Source organism: Pleurodeles waltl, chromosome 11 (genome assembly GCF_031143425.1).
Source record: "Pleurodeles waltl isolate 20211129_DDA chromosome 11, aPleWal1.hap1.20221129, whole genome shotgun sequence".
Taxonomy (NCBI): domain Eukaryota; kingdom Metazoa; phylum Chordata; class Amphibia; order Caudata; family Salamandridae; genus Pleurodeles; species Pleurodeles waltl.
In genome coordinates this window covers 726,834,888-726,861,906 of record NC_090450.1, presented here as the reverse complement: position 1 = coordinate 726,861,906, position 27,019 = coordinate 726,834,888, and the positions used below count along the sequence as shown (strand labels likewise).

Below are 27,019 nucleotides of genomic sequence, written 5' to 3'. Positions count from 1 at the left end.
ATATCTGTATGCGTACCACAGCAACTTATATTTTTAGCTAGCTAAAGGAAGGGAGCAGTGGACATCAGCCATTTCTTTAATAAAAATTAAAAAAATACATAAAACATATCAAACACGTCTGTCCGCCCCTAACCATTTTCCAAAAGCATGCCTGAACATTCCATCTTTAAATTATAGCTTAGACGCGGGCAGCGCAACATTTATTGAATGACCTTCAAGCTACATCTCTATGTTCGTATTAATGACTGACCTTGAAAAAAATACTACTCAATTTCTCAACACATTTCGTAGGAATGTGGGCCTTTTAATAAGTGCTACCTCTTTGAGGTAACTAGGTCAAATATTTTATGACATGCCCAATTCAAGACAAATGTTTGGTCACAAATAATTTTTGTTTCAAATACATAACTACAAAAACAAAAACGGTTTGATAAGAACATTTCCCTTAATAAGAAATGCTGAAATAACGTAAAATTGGAAACTGGGGTAGGCTATGGAGTCACTGATTACTGCGAAAAAAGGACCCAACCTATAACACGGTTTACTAAATATTTAAGAGTTTAAAATCATACAGTTTGCCCCGTCTGACGTGAAGGGACAATCAAAGAACATGTAAATATAAAGATTTGAGCATATTTCACACTTGCACACAGTTCACCACAGTGCTTGCCCCACAGCGATATTTCAGTCGGACTCACTCCCATTCTTTGTGAGGGTGTGGTGAGTACCACCATGCCCCCTCACCCTGCAGTGAAAGTACACCACCTTTTTCTGTTACGCTTTTTGTAATGTGGCGCATTGCGAGTGGTGAAATGTGATTTAGCAGCAAGAGGTCTGATAAAAAGATCGGATACTGAATATGTATCTAATTCAGTGCTAAACAAACTACTTTATCCTGCTTCCCCTTGACTCCGGTAACCATACGTGCGGTCATGGCAGGCTTCCCTGTCTCCTGGAAAAGCTTGCGCCTTAATACCTAGAGATACTTCTCAACAAAGGCTTGGAACACATGATAAATGACAATCTGGAACCCCTGCTCCTCCGCACCCAACAAGCTGTACGAATGGTAACCTTACCCCGCTACACGTACGTTCTTGGGATGTTGCCACTACAAGTACCGTTATCAATGCTACAGAGGGTGGATGCCTGCATATGAAGATTTGTATGGGGCTCTATGCAGCAGAGGCGGTCCAAAGTCACACTTCTGGCACGTCAGGAATGCAGCCATCTGGGTTTACCCTCTGTGGAGCATTACGCACTGGCGCTCCACCTGTCGCAGCTAGCCTTCCTGCTCCCGGGCAAACCAGATCCACCCCTCTGGGTGCAGTCAGAACACACTCTCCTGAATGAATCGGAAGGCCTGGAAGTACTACATGGCGCCAAGGCCTCCATGTCACACTCTGCTTACCCAGTGGTGCAGGCTATGCTACACTCATGGCGTCGAGCTCACCGCCTTTTAGGAAGAGAGATCGCACTGCGCATGAAATGAAGAGAAAGTAGTCCAGAAACCAGCTGAAAACACGGAGCCTTGTATGTTTTCAATAGTTTACCAGTGAGCTCAAGAAGGGCTAAATCCCGGAAAAGGCATGATGTATGCATGCCTTTCACAAATAGAACCAATCGATTTTTAAATCTAATGAAAGTGACAGGTGTGACATGGCCATGGTTATAAGCCCACAGAGAGATTACAACATTGTCCAGATGATTTGCGTGCGCTCGTCCCTAAAAAAAAAAAGGGCCAAATAATTTGTATATAACTTAATTTTCAATAAGGAAGGCAAAGGAGGGCCCACATCCAAGCTACAATTAATGTACTGTCCCAATGGTTCAATAAAACGGGCAAACAGCATTGGGTAGAGGTGACACCCCTGCCGAATGCCACATCTCAAACTAAACTGCCCTACGGGGGAATTATTAAGAACTGACTGTGCTGAGGTTTCCTGATACAGTAAGTGAATGGATCTCAAACTAAATAGGAAATTGTAATTCATCTAGACCCTTAAACACTCCAATCAACAAGGTCAAAAGCCTTCTCTGCATCAATCAATAAGAACACAGCAGGAATAGCACCCTTTTCTGTATATAGTTCTAACATTTTGTAAACTTCTGTTCAGATGTTTTTTCTGTTTCATAATGAGCAACGTTTCCTATGAAAAATAGTACTTTTAGGATTCCCCTTTTTCTGGCCCTGCTTGATGGATAGGAGCAAAACTTTCCAAAAAGGAGCTAAAGTGTATAATAAAAACTTTTGTGGCAAGTTTTGTGCTGATTTGTAAGACAGCCCCAAAGCTATTAGAGAAACAAAAAAATTTCTTTCCCATGAAAACTCTACCATAACTATACCTACATACATATGGCTCCAGTAGTAGCAAAGCAGATGTGCCCCAGTCCCTGAGGAAAAATGCTTCAGAATAAACTTAATCTTCGACACCTTGCCACTCTAATTTACTCAGCCATAGTCTCAGACCATTGTATTTACTTAGTCACAGTCTTTGACTGAGGTATAGGTGTATCTGTTTGTTTGAAAGTTTCTATGAAGCTAACGTCCCAAAATTAAACGCTCACTTGGACAGACAGACGCCAGGTTTTCCCTGATCTACCCTGCGAAATTGAAAGTGCAGCATGGAGGGAAACAACACTTCTTTACTGATCCGAAGCTGGCGGCAAAGTTTGTTAAGGCTCTCCCCTGACGATCTGCGGTTGTGGACTCGGGTGGGCCGGATGCGGAGCGTGAGACTCTCAGCGATAATGACTGAATGGTCCTGTTGCTGGTGCATAAACTGACCGCACGGTTTCAGGCATATAGAACTGTTTGCCGTCCTGATGCTCATTCACTTTTTGGCCCCATGCCTTCCCTTCCCGGTCCATGGTTGGGTTTGGGTTGGGTGGCTAGCTGTTCGCCCCTTGGATGAGTCTGGTTAAAATGGTCTGCATGGGAGGAGGGCGGGTTTATGTACTTTTCTGTTGGTTCTTGTATATCTGATGTTTTCTTCTTCCTCTTTATGTCTGTGTTTGCTGGGCTGACTGGTGGGGGTGGCGGCGTGTTCTGGTAGGAGTGTTCTGATGACGCAGGATGGGGTGACATTGGTTCGTTGCCTTACCTGGAATGTGCATGGCCCTGATGATGGACGCAAGGTGCGGCTCATGTCTGCGTATGTTAAGCGCCAGAATATAGATATCTGTATGTTGCAAGAAACTCATTTGGTGGCGGACACGATGTGTCGCTTGAAGGCTGGATGGATTGGGGAATGTCATGGGGGGGTATATTCGAGGTATGCCAAAGGAGTGGCAATTCTGCTGCGCAAGGGACTGCAATGGCACACTCAGCAAACTATAGTTGATCCTAACGGACGCTTTGTGTTGACGAGCGGTGTGTTGCTGGACAGGCCCTCTAGACTTGTGGCAGTCTATGGTCCTAACACGGACAACCTGGATTTCTTTGGTGAGGTCTGGTGGCTGGTTTAGTCGTTGGGAGGAGGTGCTGTGATTTAGGGGGGGGGGGACGACTTTAATGTAATCCTAGATACGGAGCGGGACAGGGAGAGTTTGGGATGCAGCATGTGGCGGCGGCTCGAGCTCTGTCCGTGGTCATGGATGACGGCGCATTGGTGGATATTTGGAGGGTGAAACATGGAGATGCGAGAGAGGGTATGTGTGTCAACTATGTGCACAACAGTTGGTCCCACATTGATCACTGGCTGGGTTGGCGGGACGTGGCGATGTGGACGTGATCAGTGGAGCACATGGCGCGCATGCTGTCGGACCATTCTCCGGTTAAGTTGGAGCTGGCGGTGCCGGGCGGACCAGGACGTGCTTTCACGTGGAGCTTGCCCCAGGGGGCTATACAGGATGAGGCGTTCCGAGAGGAGATTCGCTGGGATATTGTCCTCTATTTTGAGGAGAATGGTGGCTCTGTGATCTCGGCAGGAATGCTGTGGGAGGCCTTTAAGGTGGTCATTCGTGGGAGCTGCATTTCGAAACAACACGGTGTGCTGCGAGTGTTGCGCCAGGAGTTGGCGGAGTTGGAGGCGTGGATAGCAGATCTGGAGGCCCGGTTGGTGGTGGAATGGTCCGGTGACACACTGGCGGATCTCCAGCATATGGTCTCTTTGTATGAGGAAGCTTCTGAGTGGGAAATATGCTTTTTGGGAAGATGTGCCAGGGCGAGGCGCTACGGAGAGGGTGAGAGGGCTGGACGTACGCTGGCTAATTTACTACGCAAACTTTGGGCCAGTAGTTATGTTAATGAAATAGACAATTTGGAGGGTGAGCGTGTGATAGGGACGGATGGAGTCATGGAAGTGTTTACCACGTTTTTTTTCGGACTTAAATTCTGCACCCGCAGTGCTGCAAGCGGAGGCTGTACAGGAGAATTTCTCGGAGATCAGCTTACTCTGGTTTGAAGCGGTCCATATGGCATATTTCGACATACCTTTCTCGCTGGAGGAGGTTAAGGCTGCGATTCGAGCCCTGCCTGGAGATAAGTCCCCTGGCCTTGACGGCTTGACTCCAGCGTTTTACAAGGAATACTCTGATATACTTGCACCTCAGTTGCTGGAGGTATATGCAGAGGCAATGGAGAATGGGTTTCTTCCCCCCTCTCTTCAAGAGGCACTGATCGTTACGATCCTTAAACCGGGTAAGGACCCCCTAAAGCTGTGACTCCTATCATCCTCTCTCTATGATTAATGTCGATAAGATCGTGGCCAAGATGATTGCGGCGCCGTTGCAGCCGCTGATGACGAAGCTGGTGCTCCCTGATCAGTCTGGATTTGTTCCGGGGCAGTCCACGGCGCACAATTTGCGGACATTTTTTGCGGCTGCTGGCTCGATTACTGCCGATGATGATGAGTGTTTTTGGATGCCACGAAGGCCTTTGATTCATTGGTGTGGGAGTATCTGTTTGCACTATTAGGTAGGGTGGGTTTGAGCTTGCGTTTTGTGAGCTTGATTCGCTTATTTTACACAGAGCCTGTCGCTCAACTCCGTCTGAACAGAGGCATATCCGTCCCCTTTCGGGTGGCTCGGGGGACTAGGCAGGGGTGTCCTTTGTCCCCGCTGCTCTTCGCGATACCGATGGAGCCGCTTGCGGACTTTTTGCGCCAGCACCACAGTGACAAGGGGCTGCAGTTCCGGCAGCGGCCCATCTTGATCTCCATGTACGCCGATGACATTGCGTTGTATGTGCGAGAGCCTGGTAAAAATGTGAATGTTTTGCTGGATGAAATTGTAAGGTTAGCTGAATTTTCTGGTATAGCGATTAACTGGTCTAAATCTGTAGTGTTGCCTCTGTCGCCGGGGACGGCAGGCTAATTGTCCCGATATCTTATTGAGTGGGCTGGTGGCCCGGTGAGGTATTTGGGAGTCTGGCTGAGCTGTGATAATGAGACGCTTTGGACGGCTAATTATGGTACAGTTATGTCGTGGCTGGAAGATAGGATCGAGATGTGGCGCTCCTTGCCACTGTCGCTGATAGGACGAATTGCCATTGCCAAAATGATAGTGCTACCTAAAATCTTATACTTGTTTGTAAATCTCCCCCTGGTCCTCACAGTGTGCTTTTTGAGGCGTCTCCGCTCTGCCATGATTCGTCTGGTCGGGTCGCCAACCTAGAATTGCATGGGAGAAGTTAACGCTTATGTTTGAATTGGGAGGACTTGTTGCTTCGGACATGGAGCTTTATTACTACAGTGCACAGGCTCATTTTTCGTATTATTGGATCCGCCCTGTTCGCTACATGCCTCATCTCGCCCTTGAGAGTGATGTGGTTTGGCCGGACGACCTGATGCAAGTGTTCGGGGGCCTGTCTTGGCCTCGACCTCGGGGGTGGATACCGTGGCGTGCACTGTTGGAGCATGGCTGGCTCTTTTGAAGCGATCTGGTGTGCGTGAGCCTTTTGTGCCGTCAGTGGCAGTGGCTGTTGTGGCTGATGAGAGGCTGTTTCACGACTCGCAACTGCAAACCTATCTCCGTGACTCGGACTGGTCTCTTTTGGGGGACTGGTTTGTGGATGGGTGGCTGATCTCCCCGGAGGTGGCGCTGAGAGATGGTTCTGATGGTGCACTGCACGTGTGTGTGCGATGCTCTGAGCACAATACTCTGGTCTTCCGGAGTCTCCGGTGACATGTTGAGCATTGGAGGTAGTATGGAGTGTACAGACGCAGAGGAAGCTAATCACCAAGTTATATGGTTGCATGCAGGACCAAAGGGATGGGCTCGCAATGTCTGCTAAAGTAAAGTGGGAGGCGGATGTGGGTGCGGCAATCTTTGATGAGACATGGAAGAAGTGTTGTGCGCAGATGAGGGCGCTATCGCCAAACTATCGGCTGTGACTCATTCACTTTAAGTTTGTACAGTGTCTCTATTACACTCCTCGTGGCTTGTGTGTTATGGGGCTGCGTGTGGATGCTTCTTGTGAACGATGTCATGCTCCGGATGCAGACTTTTTCCACCTGTCGTGGCAATGTGGGGAAGTGCATGATTTCTGGCTGGAGGTCATGCATGTGATTGGGGAGATGACTGGGCTGGAGCTGGTTCCCTCTCCTGTGCTAGCGCTACTGGGCAGTGTGGATACAGTTCCGCTGGCTCAGAGGAAACTGGTGGGCATGTTCCTACTTTTGGCGAAGCGCAGAGTTGCGATTTGCTGGGGATGTGGTCATCCTCCTCGGGTCTCTGATTGGTTGCGTAATGCTGCTTTTTGTAGAGAACAGTTGGAGACCTTCTAGGAGTTGGCACCTGAGGGTTCTAGGCCGCAAGATATTTGGGCACCTCTGCGCTCTTATTTGGAGATTGCTTATTGGGTGATATGTGCTAGATCAATTGGCATGCATTTGGAGAATGGTTTGTGTCGCCCTGCCTGTGTGAACATGCGAGCTGTGGGATGTTGCCAGTGCTGACTTGCCCGTTCCGGCCGCCGTGCTATATTTATGTTGGTTGTACTTCTTCTTTGCTCCTCGAATGCCGACAGTTATTGTTCGTGACCCCTAAATTCTGCTCACTGCAGTCTGTTTTGTTTGTAACATTGTCGAATTTTGTCACACTTGAGTCGGGGTCTCTTGGTGCTAATGCTGTTTAAAATGTTTAACTTCCTATTTGCCAAAGTAAGATACAAAGATAAAAAGATAAAACATGGAACTTCATCCTCGTCTACAGCTGCTTGTTTTTTTGTTATATTCATTCACAAGTTCCTTTAATGCTCATGCAGTTTCAGAGTCCTCAAGATTCAGTTAAAAAAATGTATCAGACACAAAGAGCCAAGATGTTTTTCAAAACCAATTAACGTAAAGCATTATCATTAAAATTGGCAAGAACTGAAAAAGAAAGGAGTAACCAGTAAAAATCAGGTCAAGATGGTGGAGCCTGATGATTAACTGTAGAAGAAAAGTGGTAGCGTCTCACAGAGACAAAACCCCACACGCAAAATATGGGCGAAGGGTTACCACAATCGCACATAATGAAGCACTCAAAAAAGGGTCTACATCGTATGAAACTCCAGCAAGAACGTAGTATAGCAATTTAACAAACTATACCTGATACAAACCTTTTGAAAATCTTCTTGTGAGTTAATACAGCACTGACATACATAATTCTGCAGTTGAGGTAAAAATGTTTCAAGTATGTATATAACTTACATGGCCAACTCTTATTACATATGTTTTGGAAAGTTATACGAAAAAGGGTATCTAAAAACATGTCTTTGAAAATTATGTATTAAAAAAAAAAGCAAACATCCTTGGTCAAAATTATAAAACTTCACTACACAACACCGTTCAGCTAAAATAGGCAAAATAAACACATCTAAATGTAATACTTCGTAATCAGAAGTTGATTTAAAGCACATTCAAGCAAAGAACAATGATCACATCATCAATAGGGTCAAACTTAAAGATGGTTGGGTGCAGCTGAGGGAAAAGAAGGTGAGGGAAATTAGGTCTTTCTTAAACAAAGAGCATTTTCTGAACATCAACCAAGAATTTAAACTCTCCATAGCATATGCACATAGCGCATATAGACGGAGGTCTATTTTGAAACGGAAAATAAGACAGAGAATAAGATTTATTATCTAACAATGAAGGTTACTGTAATGCTATCTGCATTTAGCCACCGATTCCAACATGATCACTGACTCCATTTTGTGCTTAGCTTAGTTTCAAATGCCATTACATCATTGGCACAGATATTTTTCCACACACAGCTTGTTTTCTACATTGCACGTGTTTTCGCTGTTCTCACCAGGAAAGAGAACAGATTGTGGAGGATGCGAAGGTGATAAGAGTGTACCAGGATAAGAATGTTTATAGCAGAAAAAAGGTACAGCTCTGTCTTAGGAATAGACATACAGATACAGCCAGTTGTTTTGTGTGTTTTCAACACGGACCAAGAAGAGCCAGCGCTTGAATTTCACAACTTACTCAAAGGGAGGGGCAAGGTTACCAGAACCTTCCTCTTGGGTTTGTTTAAGGTATATAAAGGTGGACAAGCTTGGCGCTAAGGTGGAAAGAACTCATTTTGAGGGTGGACACTGCGCCATAAAACCAGGAGTCCCATTGGAGAACGTTTTCTCCTGTCTCAGCTGTCCTGGGTTCCATTGCTTGATGTTGGAGAGGACAAGAATGATGTTGGATTGCATAAATATTCACTGTTTATGTATTGCAATTTTTCTGCCTATTGTTATTCAACTGCTGTGATTATTTTAGTATCTGTAAGTGTTTTGCTGCATTCAAGTTTAATGCTCACGTTAATATTTTTGTATGTTTTCATTTGAGATCTGGGAAGTGTCTCAATAAATTCATTACTCAGACTAAGAGTGCTGCATTATTTGCATTCTTTAGCTTTGTTTCCTCTTAGTTTGAAGCAAAGCAGAACAGTTAATCTCTCATTATTATCACCAATAGAGTTTTTGAGCGGAATACAGAGCTGTTGATTGCAATTCAGAAGTACTTAAACACTTCTTCAGTATTGCACAATAAAGATGAGTATGCCCCCGCCCATTGTATCTCGTTCTCTGTTGCCAACCAGTGAATTGGTAGGGCTAGTGTGACTGAGTCTTGGACGCCCCTGTCTGTCCTTCTTACCTCATCATAAAAAAGAAAGATGATGTCTCTGTAGGCAAACTTACAGCGAGTAAACTTCATCTTGAACTTTGAACTTGAATGAGTTGCAGCTCTAACAGGTACACTGTCCATATACACTGAACAGTGATCCGAATATCAGAAATGATGGTAATATGGAGCTCAAAATGTTGAAATAACTTTTCATTGGTACCATGAACTACAATGCCATTTGGGTGGGATGCTGTTCCATATGAGAGTTGTTTTGAGGTGGGGTGCTACTTTGAGACTGTTTTATGGAGAAGTCATTCACACAGATTCAAACCAACAAGAATATTAAAAACACAGTAAGGCAGACGGATAACCTCCGCATTCTAAATATTGTTGTGCTTGTTTGCTTAAGTAGCAGCAAAAAATATTTCAACATGCACAAAATAACTGCAAGATACATACGCAATAATCAGTTAGTGTGGGTGCGTACAGAGGCTGTTTAACACATGTCAATACAAAAACCTGCCTAATATGTACACATTGCATTTCTCGGTGTGGCACCACTGCACCTCCAACCAAATAGCTGAGCATGAACATTTCACACAAACCAAAAGAAACTTAGTGAAGTGGAGTCTGGAGTGAGATATGCAACAAATCAACAACACAACACCGTCATTAAAACTATAAATATGGTGTAGTAAAATGTGGCTAAGTCATTGCACAAGATTAAAGTTTCACTGACAAATACCCACTTCTGGGCCCCGCCCTAAACAGGTTTTACAAGAGTTCACATATTCAATACCTATGTTATTTACTCTAAGCAAAAGGATGAACAATGTTAATCAGATAGGATGGCAACAGACTCTTAGATCTGATCCATGGTTGATTTATTTCCAACAGTCTTGAACAATCTTGCGGTGAAGACTCTGAAGTAGTTAAAAAGCAGACTTTTTATATAATGATCGGAGTAATAAAATAGACTACAGACTGACTCTTTCACAGTTCTTGGTGGTTGTTTAAAGGTATCACATGCCCATCAGGAAAAAAAAACAAATATACAATCTAGACCTATGCAAAACAGATGGATTCTCTATTACTTTAGCTAGAGGCCGCTGCCCCAGCTTGGAGGGGTCACCCTGCAGCTTTGAAATAAAATTCAATGTGTGAGGACAATTTATGAGGAAAAGCCTCCAAAATTTCATGCATGGGGGAATGCAGGAAGCATCTTATATTAATGGCCACAACAAGTTCCAACAGGTCTTGGAGTATCATCCTCATTCTCTGAAATTGCCTGGTTGGAGAGGAACTCAGGCATCAGGACACATCTTGTATCAAGAAGGTTTTCTGGGACAGTCTTATCCAGCTTCAAAGATGGAACCAAATGGGTAAGGTAAGAAATGGCCAAAAAAGTAGTCCCATGACATCAGCAGTGAAAGGATACAACGCAAGCGATCACAAGCAAGGGTAAAGCTTCGGGGGGGTGGAACAAACAAAAATCAAGTGGAAAGTCATCAAATCAAGAGCACTGAACTGAGATAGACAAAAAAAGCCATCCATTTACAAGCATGAAGCTGGTCCAAAGCCCACTCTGTTGTCCCGATTACTGATTACAATGCTGTCTGACTGAACAATGAATAATATGGGGTATAAGGATAACCCAACAGACTTGATGAGTGGTGCAAAATTACTTTACCTTTAAAGAGATTCAAACGTCTCCACAAACTGGCATTTATGCCACAGAATGGGTTGAAAAAGAAAAAAAAAAAAAAAAAAAAAAAAAAATCAAGCGAGTCAGAGAGAAAAATTAAAACATCCTGCAAAATACAGGTGACTCCCCACCCCCAAAAAATCTTCATTGTCCATTTATGGATATTGGAAGGGTCATTTCAAGTTGTATCCTGTTAACATAATAATGTGGAATCCAAGGAAGGAATGTTTCAAATAATTTTCTCTATTGAGGTGTCACTCAGTAATGCCCAACTGATGAGAATTATGCATGTGCGCGAGTGGAAACATTAACTGCTCACTTTTCTCTACTACAATTTACTGTACACAGACAAATTTGCACACATTGATAAATCCGATTGCACACACCTGTTGACATGATCTTCCCAGTCATCAGGTGGTGGTGGGGCATCGGTATCGGTTCGGACAAACATCACATGCCGCTCACACTCATTCATCACGCTGCGTGCTTTCTGGTTGTCATATAGCGGCACTGGAGTATGTGTGACAGTTTCCACATCAATGGGAATGTCCGTCTCACTGAAATAAGAAGACCAAATGATTAGACAGGGGAAGAAGGTCATTAAATACAAGCAGGCACTGAAAACTATACTATGAATTTTACTAAGCGTCTCCGCCCACAAGCCCAGTGGGAAACAGGGCCTTAACATTGACGCTGGCTCGTAATCGAGGTGGCGGAACTGTGGCGGTGCAGCACCCGCCGCACTTTCCACTGCCTGTAATTCAGGCAGTGAAATGCGCAACAGGGCTGTCCATGGGGGCCCCTGCACTGCCCATGCCAAGTGCATGGGCAGTGCAGGGGCCCCCATTGTGCCCCAGACGCCCCTTTTCCGCCAGCCATGCAAAGACTGGCAGAAAGGGGACTCGTAATCCCCATGGCAGCGCTGCCCTGGTGGATTGCAACCGCCGAGAACACCAGGCTGTCGACAGGCGGCATGCTGTCGACAGGCGGCATCCTGGCGGTGCCGGCTTTCGAACTGTGGCCCATCTGCCACGGTCATAATAGGGCAGTCGGACCAACATGTCTGCAGCAGTCAGACCGTCATTGCAAGTGTGGTGGTCTTGAGACCGCCACACTCATAATGAGGTCCCTTGCCTTTACATATCTGTAGAAAAACTCAAATGTGTGCGCCTGACACACAGCACACTAAGCAACATTGATTCTACGCACCAAAAAGGATAACAGGGAAAAAAGAACATAGTATGATTATCCCTCTGAAGTGAAGATTATTATAAGAGGTTCTGGGGTGACCAAGCAAATGTTCCACAGCAGAAACCCTGCAAATACCTGTTAATGGAAAAGTACTATGAAGGCTCTCTTGAAGGAATGTGAAGAGGAGCGGGACTCAATATATTAACATCACACTTGAGGATATCAATAAAATACGCTGGAAATAGCCACCATCAATTGCAGACAAAGCACAAATCCTTAATCCAGAGCTGCAACAATATCTGTCAAGCAGCGGAGAACTCTCCGTTGGCTGCCACTTTTTACCCAAGGCCTAACTGGGAACAGGATGAAGGATGCTAAAATAATGGCAGCCTTATGAGTTGTGTTTTGAAGTCTGAGTAGCCATAGAATTCATTTTTGTGGAAGCCTAATTTTCTAGGAATCACAATAACCCTGAATCAGTAAGACCACCATTATAATCTTCTTCCCTGAGATGGAGTCTATGTAACGTTTAGTAAAGGCTCAAACTTTACATTTGGATAGCTGCACCACAGCAGGCACAACTGTGGATGGTGTGGGACCCATCTGGGTTTTATTTCTCCAACTCAGGATACAATTTCTCAACACATTTATCTTTGTTCAGGTCAAGTGGCTCTTTATAGCCAGATTCTTTAGGAGGAACAACAGCGTACCCTAGAGTTGATGATGGATCAATTCCAGGAACCATGAATTATTCATAAAGATAGTTCAGTCTTCCAGTTGCCTAAAAGAGGTACTTGGCTACTTAAGTGGGAATGCTTGTGATTAAAGTCAGTGGATTTAACAATGTGCGTCACTGTGAGAACTGTAACATATAGTTGTTACAAATGGACTGCCTTCATTACAGAATCTACCTCCCATTATCATTCTTTCAGGAGCAGCCCTCACCCTTCTGGTGCTAGGATGATCAATGATCTCTTGACCTTGAAGACATGGGGGTCATCACCACTTCATTCCTTTTCCACATTTGTCTTCAACTAGGAGGGTTGCCCACTCTGACCGGCAGGCACCTCTTTGACATTACTTATTAAAATGAGGGGATGTAAAGTATGGCAGACAGCCACCAAGTCTTGTTTCTGACCGGTGTCTCATGTGGTTCAGACAATTTGCTAAGCCATGTAAGTTTTCTAATATTTGTTCTTTAATTTTCAGAAAGTTCCTGAACAATGAAATTGTTGGTAATTAAAGATTCCGTCTCAGTAAGTATAAGTCAGGCAAAGCAAGTTCACAAAGGATAGAGGTTGTAGTTTCATTTAAAAGGTTACAGGATAAGTTACAAGTTACTTAATACAGAACCCCCCCCACCAGGGGCAGATTCCTCTCTGCTCCGCCCACTATCTCTGTCACACTTCTCTAGTCAATCACCAACATTCCATGACAACACACACTGGCTGACCAGACCAGCGAACAATTGAGGTGTGCACAGAATGCATTACAATCATTGCAAATTATAACAGAAATCTCTCAGAAACATCGGACAAGGAAGAGACATCCCTGTCTTGTAAGATGGTGCTCATTGAGCAGAGGGTAAACTCCTTATGCCACACTCTAATAAGTGGGTGAAAGCTATCATACGGCTATGTGGCTGTCCCCAATATGACACACCAGAAGGAGACAAAGCATGGAGCCAAAGACACCTGTTGGGACTCCAGTCCTGCAAACTCATAACCGCCCACCAAAGGCAGCTGCCAGAACAACAAAGACAATGTTTGTATTCTGATGAAGGGAGTATTTGAGCTTTCAGTGGTCACGGAGGTCTAAAAACTGCCACTACTTGCAGGCTGTAATGTTTTCACAAACCATTAACTGACAATGGAGAACAAGATAATAAAAATAAAATGTTGGTCTAACTGCAGGTACAGCGCTCCCTTTTGTCCATTGAGAGGGGGGTGAAAAACAGACATTGGTGTAAACCGTAAAAATACCACAGACCATGCGCTTCCCCGATTCATGTGACTTCTGTTCCTATTCAAGGTGAAGGGTGTAGTACGAACCCTTTCCTTTCATTGCATGCTGACTGCTAGTGCTCCTTGTGGCCTGTGTCCACTATGTTAGTAAACAAAGGGAAAAAGGCTAAGAAGCAGGATCAGGAGAGGATGACATGACTCACCTTGAAATGGAGCCTGGAATGCTCTGGAAAACATATTAGTACAGAGGTACGTGAACAAATGTAAATACATTTAAAAGAGAATTTCCAGTTCTAGTGAAATTGAACATGGATGCCACGGAGACTATATTAATGAGGATCCATGCAATGTCCCAACTTGCATTTCTAACAGGACAACATGAATTATTAAAAAAAATCGATTTTAGAGATCTACAGTCATTGGCGATAGCACTAGAAAAAGATGAGGATTGAGGGGCATTTCTAGAAATTATGTAGTTATCACAAGATTAACTTTTTAACATTTTGACAGTTACTGCCTTGGAATCGATTTCTGCCCTGAGTTAGTACTGGCTCAGATCTGGCAAGGGAGAGTTTAGTTACAACTCTGTTACAGTTTTGCTGTTTCTTTAATTTGAATAAAACATGGCGGCTCTGGTTAGGAATTTGGTAAAACAAACTGTTAGAGATGCAAAGCTCTCCGCTCCCTTCAGACGTTCCTCTAAGAATACCACAGGATCACATTCATTGACCTGATTTCTGCCAGAAAAGCCATCGTCATACAAGTTTGGGATAGGTTTTTAAGCACAGAAAACAGCACTGGCAGCTCCAAAATTATAAAAAAGGATCCAAATCATGTACCTCGAAGCAATAACCGACTGTGGAAGAATAGGTCCCATCTAGCTACTCTGCAAGATAGGTGCAGCTAAGAACCTTTTACGAACAGCCACGGTTCACAGGTGCAGTCTCTACATGTGGTTCCAGCAGACAACTCAATGGAAGTCTCAAACACCCCACATGCTCAGGTCTCCACATCACTTCTTGGCAAAGGAACAAGGACAAGCACAGTAGACTGGGCTGCATGTTCTTCTACAATTAGGGTATAATACTACTTAGGCTGTGATCAATCCATGGTAAACAAGTGTTCATCCAGGAGTCTGTCCAGTAACCACCAACCACCCAATAAACAGCATCTCCAAAGTCCTGACCAAGGATGCCAGCGTGAAGTCTTGGTTCAGCACTGGGAGTTATAGTGTACACACCAAGTGCTCTTTCTAATCAATGAGAGTAGGATAATCATTGACTGGTGAAAACTTTCAACTACGTTCAGTCCCACACTGGTATTTTCAAAGCAGCTCTGCAAAACAAAAGAACAAATTACTCACCTTCGGTAACACTATTTCTGGAAGATACAGTAGCTACCTCACCTTATGAATTCTCCCAATGCACCAGCATTTGAAGGACATTTTCTTCTTAGCTCCTCCCGTAGACGAGGACATCACAATTACACTGCTTTGCACGTGTCTCCATCTGACATCATTGGAGCTATAAGAAGTCCTCATCAGCATGCTGATGTCAGTTTCACCATTTATTACCGTGCCTTCGAGGCAAACAGGTGAATACCGACCTCACAAGCACAATATGTGCCAATCCAAAAAAAATATATATATATGTATACACACACACACACATATCTAGATCACAATATATATTTATATAAAAACAAAAGTATATACATTCTACCTATGATAAACAACGTCTTGGTATGACCAGACAGGCAACAAGGAGGTGGTAGGGACTGTGAGGAATCCACGGGTAGCTACTGTATCCACCAGAAGGATAAGTTACTTACCTGTAAATCCTAGTTCTCTTCCAGGGGTATCCTCATCAAAGTCATAAACGTTGACTATTCCCGTACTCGTGCGGGGATCCCGGAGCATATATAAAAACACACATGTATAAGTATGAAATATATATATGAAAAAATAAAAAGTAGATAATTTCCCTACCAGAATCAGAGTCGCTGGCACCATCATTCGGGGTAGAGGTGGCGACGTCATCGGCGCTAAACCAATACCTTCACATGGAAGAAAGGGTGCGTGATCACAATCCCGTAGAAACAGAGATTGACCGCCAAGCACCGAGAATCCGGTCTTACAACACCGGCGGGCAGCAACTGTCAACTAAGCTACGCCCTCTGAAAAAGCATGCCCTGCAAGACGAAAGGCAACCTATGGAAGCAGGTCAACGGCCCACTAAATCTGGGAAGTGGGACAGACAGAATTGTGGCACAATGGTTGGAGAAGTGTGGCACTATGGTTAGAGGGGCCGACCCTGATGCTGGGATCTGGCCCGGGGCCAAGGTTCAATTCCTGCCTCAACAGGTCTTGGGCTCAATTCCCTTGGACCAGATGATTCTCGCCTCAGTGCCTAATCTAATTAATGGGTCCCACTCTAACTCTGGGCAATAGCTTGCTTAATCTCCACAACGGCCCTGACAGCGCTTGGATGACTTGCTTCACCCTGGGGGTTGCCCAGGAGTGGGTGCCTCACAGGGCAAAGCCAGGAGGGGTTCCACAGCGGTATGCGTACAGCGCCTTGAGACCGTAACGGGTGAGTAGTGCACTATACAAGTGCGAAATGTACAGAATTAGTGCCAGTGGGCGAACAGGATTAGGAATTTACATCAGTTACTATGCAGCTCAACGCACCAAGGGTTTGCAGGAATCAAAAGACAAAAAAACCTGTTCACAACAGCTAGGGAATACAGTAAGTGTAAGCGGAAACGTAGGCAGGCAGAAGCATACTGAAGAAGGAATAAATCCCCCGAAGCGTAAGTTCTTAGGAGGTTGGTGAGGAAAGATTACAAAAAAGCAATATGGGAGCTGAAAAGGAGATTGAAGAATGCTAGATCCATGTACATGCATTATTGCCACCAAGCAAAAGTAAAGAATTTTGGGAGTATGTCAACTCTCTACTCCATGGAATAAGAAGTAAGGATAATACAATATCGGCCAGCTTGTGGGAAACCCACATAGGCAATCTCTACGCGGACCCAGAACACACTACAGCCCTGAGCACCACGAGCTGGCTACACGACCTGGATGGCACTGTAGATATGACACTAGACACCACAGTTAAATCAGTGAAAATGGTGATCGCCAACATCAGGAGGGATGGAGCTCCGGGACCAAATAGCCTCCCAGGGTGCATATTCAGAGACTACCAAGATTATTGGGCTGAACCCTTGAGCATTCTCTTCAACTACTGTTTACACCATTCTGTGGTCACAGAGGCTTGGAAAGGCTCAATATTGCACCCAATCTATAAAAAAAAGACTTCAATCTTCCTGAAAATTACAGGCTAATAGCTCTTATTAATGTGGACGGTAAAGCCCATGCTTTACAAGAACTGGAAAAATGGATCGCAGGGAACAAGATTATGCCAATATAACAAATCGGCTTCAGACCTAGCTCTTCCACCTTAGACAATGTGCTAGCCATCTCATACCTAGGTCAGAAAGCACTGAAACAATCGGCCCAGCCGCTTTATGCTTGTTTCATAGACTACAGCGCGGCCTTTGATGGAGTGATGCAGCATGGGGGAATACCAGGGAAACTGCTCGCTTCCATAATCACACTTTACTCCGACACCTCGGTGAGAATCAAGATCACAAACTCACATGTGACCAGAAAATATATCACAATAAAAGGTTTGAAACAAGGCTGTGTCATTGCACCCACCCTTTTCAACCTGTACACAGCAGATTTGGGAGCGGAATTGCTGAGAGGTAACGCACTCCCCACGAAATCGGGGAAGACAGCACTCCCCATTATACAATATGCGGATGACCTGGTACTGCTTGCTCAGACCAGGATAGGTCTGAAATGGGGTTTGAACATACTACATAGATACAATGAAAAGAATGATTTAAGGGCAAATGTGGCAAAAACCAAGGTTTGGTCTTTGGACATCAGACCAAAAAACATCTAAGAGAGAGGAAGCTTGGCCCACTAACAATAGAAACAGAAGATAAATATCACTACCTCCAAGTATGGTTATCAAACACAGAGAAACATCATACCAGGTAGCGGCAATAAGAACTAAGGCGCAAAGAGCTACCTACGTCTTAGCAAAACTCCACCTTCGGCTCCGATCACCAACACCTCAGGCAATCCGGAGGGTTATTAAAGCAAAACTACTCCGGCTATCACCTACCGACACTTGACATACACTGGCAGGATGACTGCATCATTAAAGAAGTGTCAGATGAGAGCCTACAAAAGGATATTCCAGATCCCTAATTCAACCAGACACGCAGGGCTACGTTTAGAGTTTAATATAAGAATGAACACCCTGTTTAAAATGGATATAATCAAGTCCTTTCATGGTGTCTGCAGGGTCAACCCGGATGGCCTGAGGGGTTCCCTGAATATAATCTTTAAGGATGACGCAAGCAGTTGGGCCATTTATCTCAGGCAAGCTGAGGAATACTTCAACTTAGTTCCCACCTATGAGCTGGATCCTCTCATATCAAAGGCACTCCTAAAAAAAGACTTTGAAAGATCAGGGCATGCAAACTTCTAGAGAAAATGATATAGCCATAATCTGGAATATCACCGGAGCAGAGGGCTTGGCCGAGTCTTACTTGACCAACAATGTCTAACCATAAATGAAAACAGCTCTGGGAGCTGGTGCGTTTCAGAGTATTCCGTTAATGCGACTCCAAACACTCCCCTTTAGGGACTTTAGATGCAACTGGAAGTCAACATGGGGTTATTCTCAAGATTGTGCATTATGCAAATATCACAATGAATCTATAAGACACCTAGTATGTTGCTGCCCGCGATTGGCCTTGGAGAGACGTCTCCTACTAAAACCGCTTTTCCTGAAATATGGAGTGAGATCATGCATTGATGCCATAAACCTAATATTCATGGCTGACACCCCAATGGAACTTGCTCGCTTTGGGAATTATTTTTACCAATATGAGACTGGCCCTACAGAATGCCCGGAGCCCCCAACATGCAGAAGTGGAAAGGGGAGAGGTGGACACTAAAGAAACATTATTAACAAAGTGACTTACTGATCCATCAAAGCCCCCTGAGAGCTTGAGACTCCGAGCTAGACCTTGGATTGATCATCAAGACAGGGCGTCCCTGTTCAAAGTGCATACTATTGTGTATTAATACTCTGAGCTTCCCGCGCCTAACTACCCACGGAAAGCTCCTTGATAGTTTGAGACACTGAGTCAGACCTTGGAGTGATAGGCCAAACAGGGAATCTTTTTGATCTTTCAGTTCTTACTATTGTGCATTACTTTACTCTGTCTTTCCCATTGCTATCTCAATTTCCAGACTATAGGGAAGCCTAGTATAGGCAACTACTCTCCCATCAACGTGCTTGTGGCCTGCACACTAAAGGATGAGACTATGTGGTAACATCGTGCACTTCCTGTCATCCGCACTCTAGTTGTAAGTTTTTAAATCTTCTATAATATTTAAATTTATCAGATGTTATACCAGTCTTTTGCTTGTGCATCTATATGGATATGCAGACAGCATTATAGGTAGACTGCTCATATGTTCAAAGTCATTAGAATTGATGACGGCGTCTGATTCTAGCACACTTTGCACAGACACTTGCAATTGAATGCAGTGAAGCAGAGGATATTGTAAATGTCTAGAAGTAATTTTATGGTTAAATATTTGTATTTTAAGCAATTATTTTAAGTAATTATGCAATAAAAAGCTGCTACTACTAACTGTAAAACATCTGGCTACTGTAGAGTGGACTTCTTTGCATCGAAATCTCAGGCAACCAGGTCCATGTTTGGGGGATCTGCAAGCTTAGGGGACTAGAGGAAAATATGGTGTGTACCTCCTGCCTTTGACCAAGTTCCTCTAGTTTCTCCCGAAGATCAAGAGTATGAGCCCCTGGGTATGCCAGTGGTTCCTTTTGTGTAGGAAAGTTGTGAGTGCCCAACCTGCAACAGATGAAGCAAGAATGATCCTTACCACCATCATAGTCCCCTTGGAGATAGCCGGCTGTTCCAAGCAAAACCCTGCCGAGGACACTTCCAACTCTTGCGCTTTTGAATGGAGAAGGAGTAGGTCGGCAGAGGTAGCAGATGTAATAATATGCATGCCAATAGGCAACCATCAAATGTTTTCCTGAAGCCAAGTACTGAAAGATTCTTATGTTGGAGGTCGTCAAAGACCAGGGATCCTCCCAGGGGATTTTCGTGTTTTCTGTAAGTATAGGACTGGAACTGGGGAGATAAATCATCTACATTCCTGATTAATTTTGAACTTCTTCAATAAAGAATTAGGCCCCACTCCATTTTGAAGATTTCCGTTTTCCAGGAAAGCATCACAGTGCACTACATTCAAACAAGTACACAAGCTACATTCAAACAAGTACACAAGGTACTACTTGTGTTACCAGCACCGAAGGATCACTTCTCAGAGGGAGTTGTGGGCTCTGCAATCAAGGAGCCTTTTTCACCTTTCTTCCTGACAGTCTGGTACATTGCAATCCTCTGCTTTTCTTCTTCAGGTACTAAATACCCTTCATCAAAATCATGACTGCCCCTTTTTTCTGCTCGGAGAACAGACCCCAGTGAAGGTGTATCCGCCACATTCTCTAGATGCTGGTAGTTGCAGTCAGGATTGATCTTGAAAGCACATACAATTTTCAAATTTCCAGTTCACTACTCTGGACCTATTGGTCCAACTACTAAAAGCCATAAACTATCATCTTTAACAAGTGGATCAAATTAGCAGTCCACCACTGGTCCAGATAAGAAAATGGCTGACATCTACCCTTGAAGTAAAAGGAGTGGATATAATAGATATTTACCCACACATCACCTTAGATTTCTCCCCCACACCTCAGCACCCACTTCAACGACAGACCACCACTGTCCTTAGAGTTGAAATTCTGTCCTGAAAATCTTTAAACTTTGAATCTGTGTACTATACGATGGTGTCTAAGGCTTGATAGATCCTCTCTGTTAAGGACAACAAAAGGGAAAGAGATAATGGTAGACAGTTTAACAGTACTCTTTATTATGTTAGATCTTATGCTTTTGTGTGAGTTTTGCTGCCTTCCCACTAGCTTGGAGATGATGATGAATTTGATTTTAGGGACACCGTTGGACAAAGAAATCAGCTCGGAAGCTATGGCCGTCTTTAAATGCAATTAAACTGTTTTAAATTTATTTCACAGTAACTAAGTGCTGTTTTTGAGGGTATGTCACATTCATATATAGGAGTTTAATGAGGAAGAGTAATACTCTGTATCAAAGATTACAAACTCAGACTCACATATTACAGTCCTGCTGGCGCTGTGGGGTAACAAATAGCATACGGGTGGGCCGTGCATTGCTAGCATCAGGGTGGGAGCTCCAGGGCTTGGCATAGCTGTGGTCTAGGAAGACCAGGTCCAGCTCTCGCTCATGCACAGAGAGCTGAAACAGCAGCGATGTCCCCATTCTCCTTGCTGAGGTTTGAAAGTCTCGCTCTCCTCCTCGGTATGACATCATGGCGCCAGGTATAGTTGGGCTTCAGTTCTTAAAAGGGTGCATCAGCAAGATCTTCATAATCCATACCTGCAGAGACGACAAAATGCATAGCAATATCAGTCTCTGAAAAAAAAAAAAAAGTCAGAAGAACACTAAGTATAATGTAAGTCACAGTGTTAAGCAGGAATTTTAAAAAAAATAAAAAAATTATTTTTATTGAGTTTGTCATAGGTCATAAACACTGTCACAATAATCTGGAAGAAATCATCATTTCACAATTATAAATTAAAGATATCTCAAGCTCATGTAAGCTATGTAAATTTCACAATCCTATTCCAGGCATCCAAACCACCATTTTCTCAGATCTACAAACCTGACCCCTTGACGGTGGTCTGTTATTTGAGGGATCATATTTACATACCAATATTTCAACCCACTCAGCCAAATTCTCTGTAAATATTTCATCTCTGCATGTTTATGTGTTGAACATCAACCAAAGCCCACCCCAACAGCTCACTGCTCCCGCATGTCATCCTCGATCAACAAGCATGCTTAAAATATATCGCCTTATACCTTCTGCATCGGCAAAGCATGCAGTATTCTAAATAGGCTGGACTTACACTGATATCCCGGTACTATGCCAAACCATCTAACTATGCAGCATTTCTTCTAAACAGAACAAACTCCAAAACCCCTTTCAACTGTCCCTCAAACCTGCAATCCACCAATTGTGAATTCACCATGTACAATCCATTTCTAGGCTCCAACTAAATTTTCAACAGGCAACAGATTTGGGAAACTCCGTCTGCTCTAACCACACATCATACTGCATAATACCAATTGCATTTTTCATGAGGCTTGCATGCCCCCTTAAACACCAGTCATTTCACCTTAACAGGCTCCTGGTCACAACTCCCCTCTAACTCACCCTAAATGCCCCATTATCCCTGGATCTCCTCCACATCATTCCTCTCCTCTTCATCGGTCCTTAAAACCCCCTACATATCAGCCCTCCAACGTGCCCCCTGCTTCATGCCTATAAATTGCTCCCGGCACGGTCCTGTCCTTGCATCCAAAGCACTGCTGTCTAATAGATTCATCACAAAAGTTATTTTCCTGAGACCACAAGCCTCGCATATTCTGTGAGAGAAAAATGTAAACAGCTGACTGCACCGATCACCTACTCAAAACTCACAGGTTTACAGATTCCAATGAAAGAATGTGCCTGGCCCACCCCTTCCTTGACCACTTCAATGACACCGTATTGTTCTATAAGTAGTTTATGTCCACAACTAAAATTCCATGGAATATAGAAAAATGGCTTCTGAAATTCAATCTTTTTCCCCTCAAAGTATTCTGAATGCACCAGCTAGCCTCGAGTACAAAGACCATGCAAAACTAGTCTGACCTACCTCATTTTTTTAAACAGTAGTCAGTCCAGGAAGAATAAGAAATAACTTCATTCAGGTTTGTATCAAATACATGTATTTTTCAATTTATATAAACATAACAGTTTTTATAACATATATAATAAAAAACCACATGTATCCCCATGCCCACACTTAAGTGCAACAATTTTTTAATGTGTCAAATTATCATTCTTATACCAAGAATGTTTGCAATACTATAATAAATCTACATCTGAGTAATAAACACCTGCACCATATTAAACCATCATCCAAACCAATCATACCACAATCAGCTTCGCTTCTAACTGTGTACCATGATAAAATTTACTTGCTCAATAAATTAATCAACACTCGATGCAATATCACAAGACATCCTCGTGTATCTCCCCATTGCTTTACATTTCTTTTGCATATCTCCTTGTTTGTACAAGCCAAGCCAGAACTTTTTATTTGTTTGGTCAAGTTGGTCATAGTGCCATTTCCAGCTTTCTTTCTTTTGCGACCTTAGAGAGTACAAACTTGTATTGCAACGCCGGAAACCAAAGGGCAACCTCAGGACATATAATGGGGCAAACGTTCAGACAACATAACTCCAACCCTATAAGAATTGCACTGACTCTCCTTGAACCTTGCTTGAAGCCAGAAATGATATTAAGATGGCTTGCATCACACGTAAAGCACTAGCGATTGCCTTGCCCTGCTATGCACCTCAGGGGGAGAAGGGGCAATCAATACTAGATGTAATCCTGCCTTCTACAAGAGACAGCAAAAACAAAAAAAAGAGAGAGACACTGAAAAATGGAGTCTGTTGACAAGCCCCAGAATTTGGAGCTAAGGGCCAGAAAATAATAGGCTTGATTCCCTCATCTGCTCTAATTTCAAGAGGCCCTAAAAACACATCTTTACATTTTCATCTAGTAATCTAGATACTGCCAAACCTATAAATAAATACCTAATCATTGCCCGAGTTGTTGCTAAAGTAAAAGCTAAACATTTCTTGAGAGAAAAGCCGCTACCTGTGTGGATAAATCCAAGGGGAAATAAATATCATTAATAAATAAATAAATGTCACTCCTCCCAGTCCCATATCCCACCAACTAAGGGGCATAACAACAATGTATCCACAACTCCTGCTGCATCTTGTTATCCGAAAGCAGCCACACTGGCTCTGATTTTCAGGAGAGGGAGCTGTTTTCCTTTGTATAGCCTGTTGGACCCTTAACATTTGTTCCTTGGACATATGCATGACATACACTTCATGTAATGAAGAGCAACTTCCTTATTATGAAGGCTGCATGTACTAGCCTACCTTGTGGTGTGAAGGATCTGTAACACACAGCAAACAAAGACTTAACCATCCCCACAGCTCCCACCTTCTTTAACAATTCAGCAACGCCGAAGGTCAACACTTGTCTATCACAAACAAACTGCCTTCAAAACACAACTGAACTGTAGATGGCTTAACATCCATGGGATTAAAAGTGTAAGTGGCATTACCAAGGTGAACCCATTGCCTGCATAAACACAGCTGAGATTTCTTTTGGGCTCCAAACCTATAAATTATTCAAAAAAGGCCTTTGAAAGAGCAATCCTAATGTGCTAATTAAAAGACAGAGTTGTGGTATAAGCTCTGATTCTTATCTGTGATAATCATATGATTCTAGAATGTTGTGGTATGGTATTCATTCAAATGTACAACTTTTGGACAGCAGCCACACTAAGGTATTTTCAGAGCATCATGAGAGAGGCTCAGTACGATTTAAGGCAAGTCCAGGTGAGCTATGTGGAGGAGACTGACGTTTGTGGGCAACATCACGCGTCACTGAAGACCGTAGGCAGAGCAGAGTGTTACAGTAGGTACACTGGTGTGCCCATGTGTCTTCATTCTGACATACTCACTACCAACACAACCCAGAAACTGCTTATGCGTGAGGTAGACCATATGCATTTATTTTTCCCAAATCAGTAGTGTGCTTCCTCCTGCAACACCCCAGACACCACAGGACAGCGTGCCCTCAATGAACCTGCAGACCTTTAGATGTGATTTAATGGAAGAGAATGAGCAATTTAGGGGTTTAAATCAACCATGGTTAGGCAGCTGAAAGTGTCACTGCGAGAGGGTAAAGGGAAGAGTTGGACTAAGATCCCAACATGCTGGTCAAATGGATAGACCTTCATTATGAGTACCACAAAGGCAGAATGTCTAATGTCCGCAACTGTACCTTCTATATTGTTCAGACAGTTAACCAGCAATGTCCAAATCATCTATTAGTAAAAGTCTGTATGAACAAATGCTTTCAAGATAAATGTTTATCTTTCTGCATCTAGCCACAAAGCATTGGTGTATGTTTGTCAAGAAGGTCTTAGTTTGTAGATTTAAGACTAGCTATCCCCAACAAATCAGACCTTGCAAGGACAGGCCTGCTCTCTCCCCTCCTAGTCCCACCATCCAGAGTTAATCAGTCATTCCTGCACAAGTCCACTTCTTTGTGCAGAAGAAACCACAAGTAGGCTTTTTTAAACTGCTTTTACACTGCTATATCTCTGTTTTTAGGCTTTTAATGTTTTTCTGGTGAAATGAGAATCGTAATTTATTTCCTTGTGAGCACCGGAGCCCGTGTTCAGTGGCTACCGGCTGCTCTGATCTCCCCTCCTTCCGGGTTGGGACACTTTCTGACCGCCATCTTTTTTGGTGTGTGGTATAGTTGTATTTTTTTTAGCCGGCTGAGGCTGCCTTACGTCAGTACTTAATGACCGAAGGCGCGCCAAAGGCAAGCCCGTCTGCGCCCCGGAGCACCCAGAGCCCAGAGATGCTGCCCTTTACACCCCCGCCAGGTTAGTCTATTCCTCTTCACAGTTACAGTCACTGAGAACCACCGACTCCTGTCCTTCCATTCATAGTAAGATGAGTCTCCCTCGCCTCCTCCCATGCCCTCGCTGCCCGTGGACCAGTCTACAGCCGACATCCTCTGTCATCCCTCTCCTTCACCTTGGCAGTATGATGCTGCTCAACTGCCGCTCCCTCCCGGCCCATTCCTTAAGCATTTACACTCTCCTGGAGGAACTCCTGCCTGATGCACTATTCCTTACAGAAACCTGGTTGGACAATGATTCTACCACAGACATCTACAACTCTCTGCCCCCTACATATTCTATGCTACATCTAGATAGACCTGTCACCAGAGGTGGGGGAATAGCTATCATCCATAAATCTACTATTAAGTGCACCATTTCACCTCTGAACATCTCTGATTGCGAGAGCCTGCTGTTTTCATTATACCTGTCCTCTACTTTCACTTTCTCTGGAATCTTGCTTTATCGACCACCTGGACCGGTCTCTCATTTTCTGGACAGCTTACCCGAGATTACAGCCAGCCATATTTGCAAATTCTCGAATCTAACTATTCTAGGAGATTTCAACATTCACCTTGACAATTTGGAGTGCCCTTCGGCCAAACTATTAGTAACTTCCCCTTTGGCACTTCAATTAACTCAGCATGTAAAGGGCCCTACGCATCTGAAAGGCCATACGCTAGATCTTATCTTTAGCAATATTGCTAACCTGACGGCTGCCCCCCCTCTACCACTAATATGGACTGATCATTCCCTTCTATCCTTCACCTTTCCTTATGACGTTACGCAGGGACAATTCCTCAGCCCTTCAACATCTGGGCGGATCTGGTCAAAACTTGACCCAGAGGAATGGTGTTGGGCCCTCCGGGCCCCCAGCAAAACCAATCACTCTCTTGCCCCAGAATCGGCTGACTTATTTGATAAATGGCTTCTATCCTCCTTGGATTTTATTCTACCCATTAAAATAGAATAAAAAAAATCCTCTCATAAACCCAAACCATGGTTTTCTCCCCCCTTCTTGAACTTAGGAAGAACTGCAAAAAGTTAGAGAGGCAGTGGCGAAAAAACTACAGTCTCTCTGATAGAGACATCTATAGACAGTCTATCAGAACATATCATCACAATAACAAAATGGCCCAATCCACCTATTATGGTAGGAAAATAGAAAATTCCTTATGCCCCCAGAAAGAAATTTTTCAAATTTTTAAAGAACTTACTACACCTCCCACAACCGCCCCCATGACTGAAGCATCTGTTACTCACAGTAATCTACTGGCATCATACTTTCAGGATAAAATCACCAGCATAGACTCTGGGTTCCCTACTTCAGTGACTCTGCCCCCTATCTCC

General features: G+C 43.8%; 1 protein-coding gene across 5 annotated transcripts in view; it reads right to left on the bottom strand.

Annotated features, from left to right (window-relative positions):
• The window catches only part of KANSL3 (KAT8 regulatory NSL complex subunit 3), a 470,654-nt gene that overhangs the window by 430,825 nt on the left and 12,810 nt on the right, over positions 1–27,019 (bottom strand). For all 5 annotated transcript variants that reach the window (XM_069214408.1, XM_069214411.1, XM_069214407.1 and 2 more), the window contains exons 2-3: positions 21,211–21,494; positions 11,136–11,306 (exon numbers count right to left, since the gene is read on the bottom strand). In XM_069214408.1, the coding sequence (XP_069070509.1) occupies positions 11,136–11,306; positions 21,211–21,428 (389 nt within the window). In that variant the 5' untranslated portion in view covers positions 21,429–21,494. The remainder of the gene's footprint in view (positions 1–11,135; positions 11,307–21,210; positions 21,495–27,019) is intronic.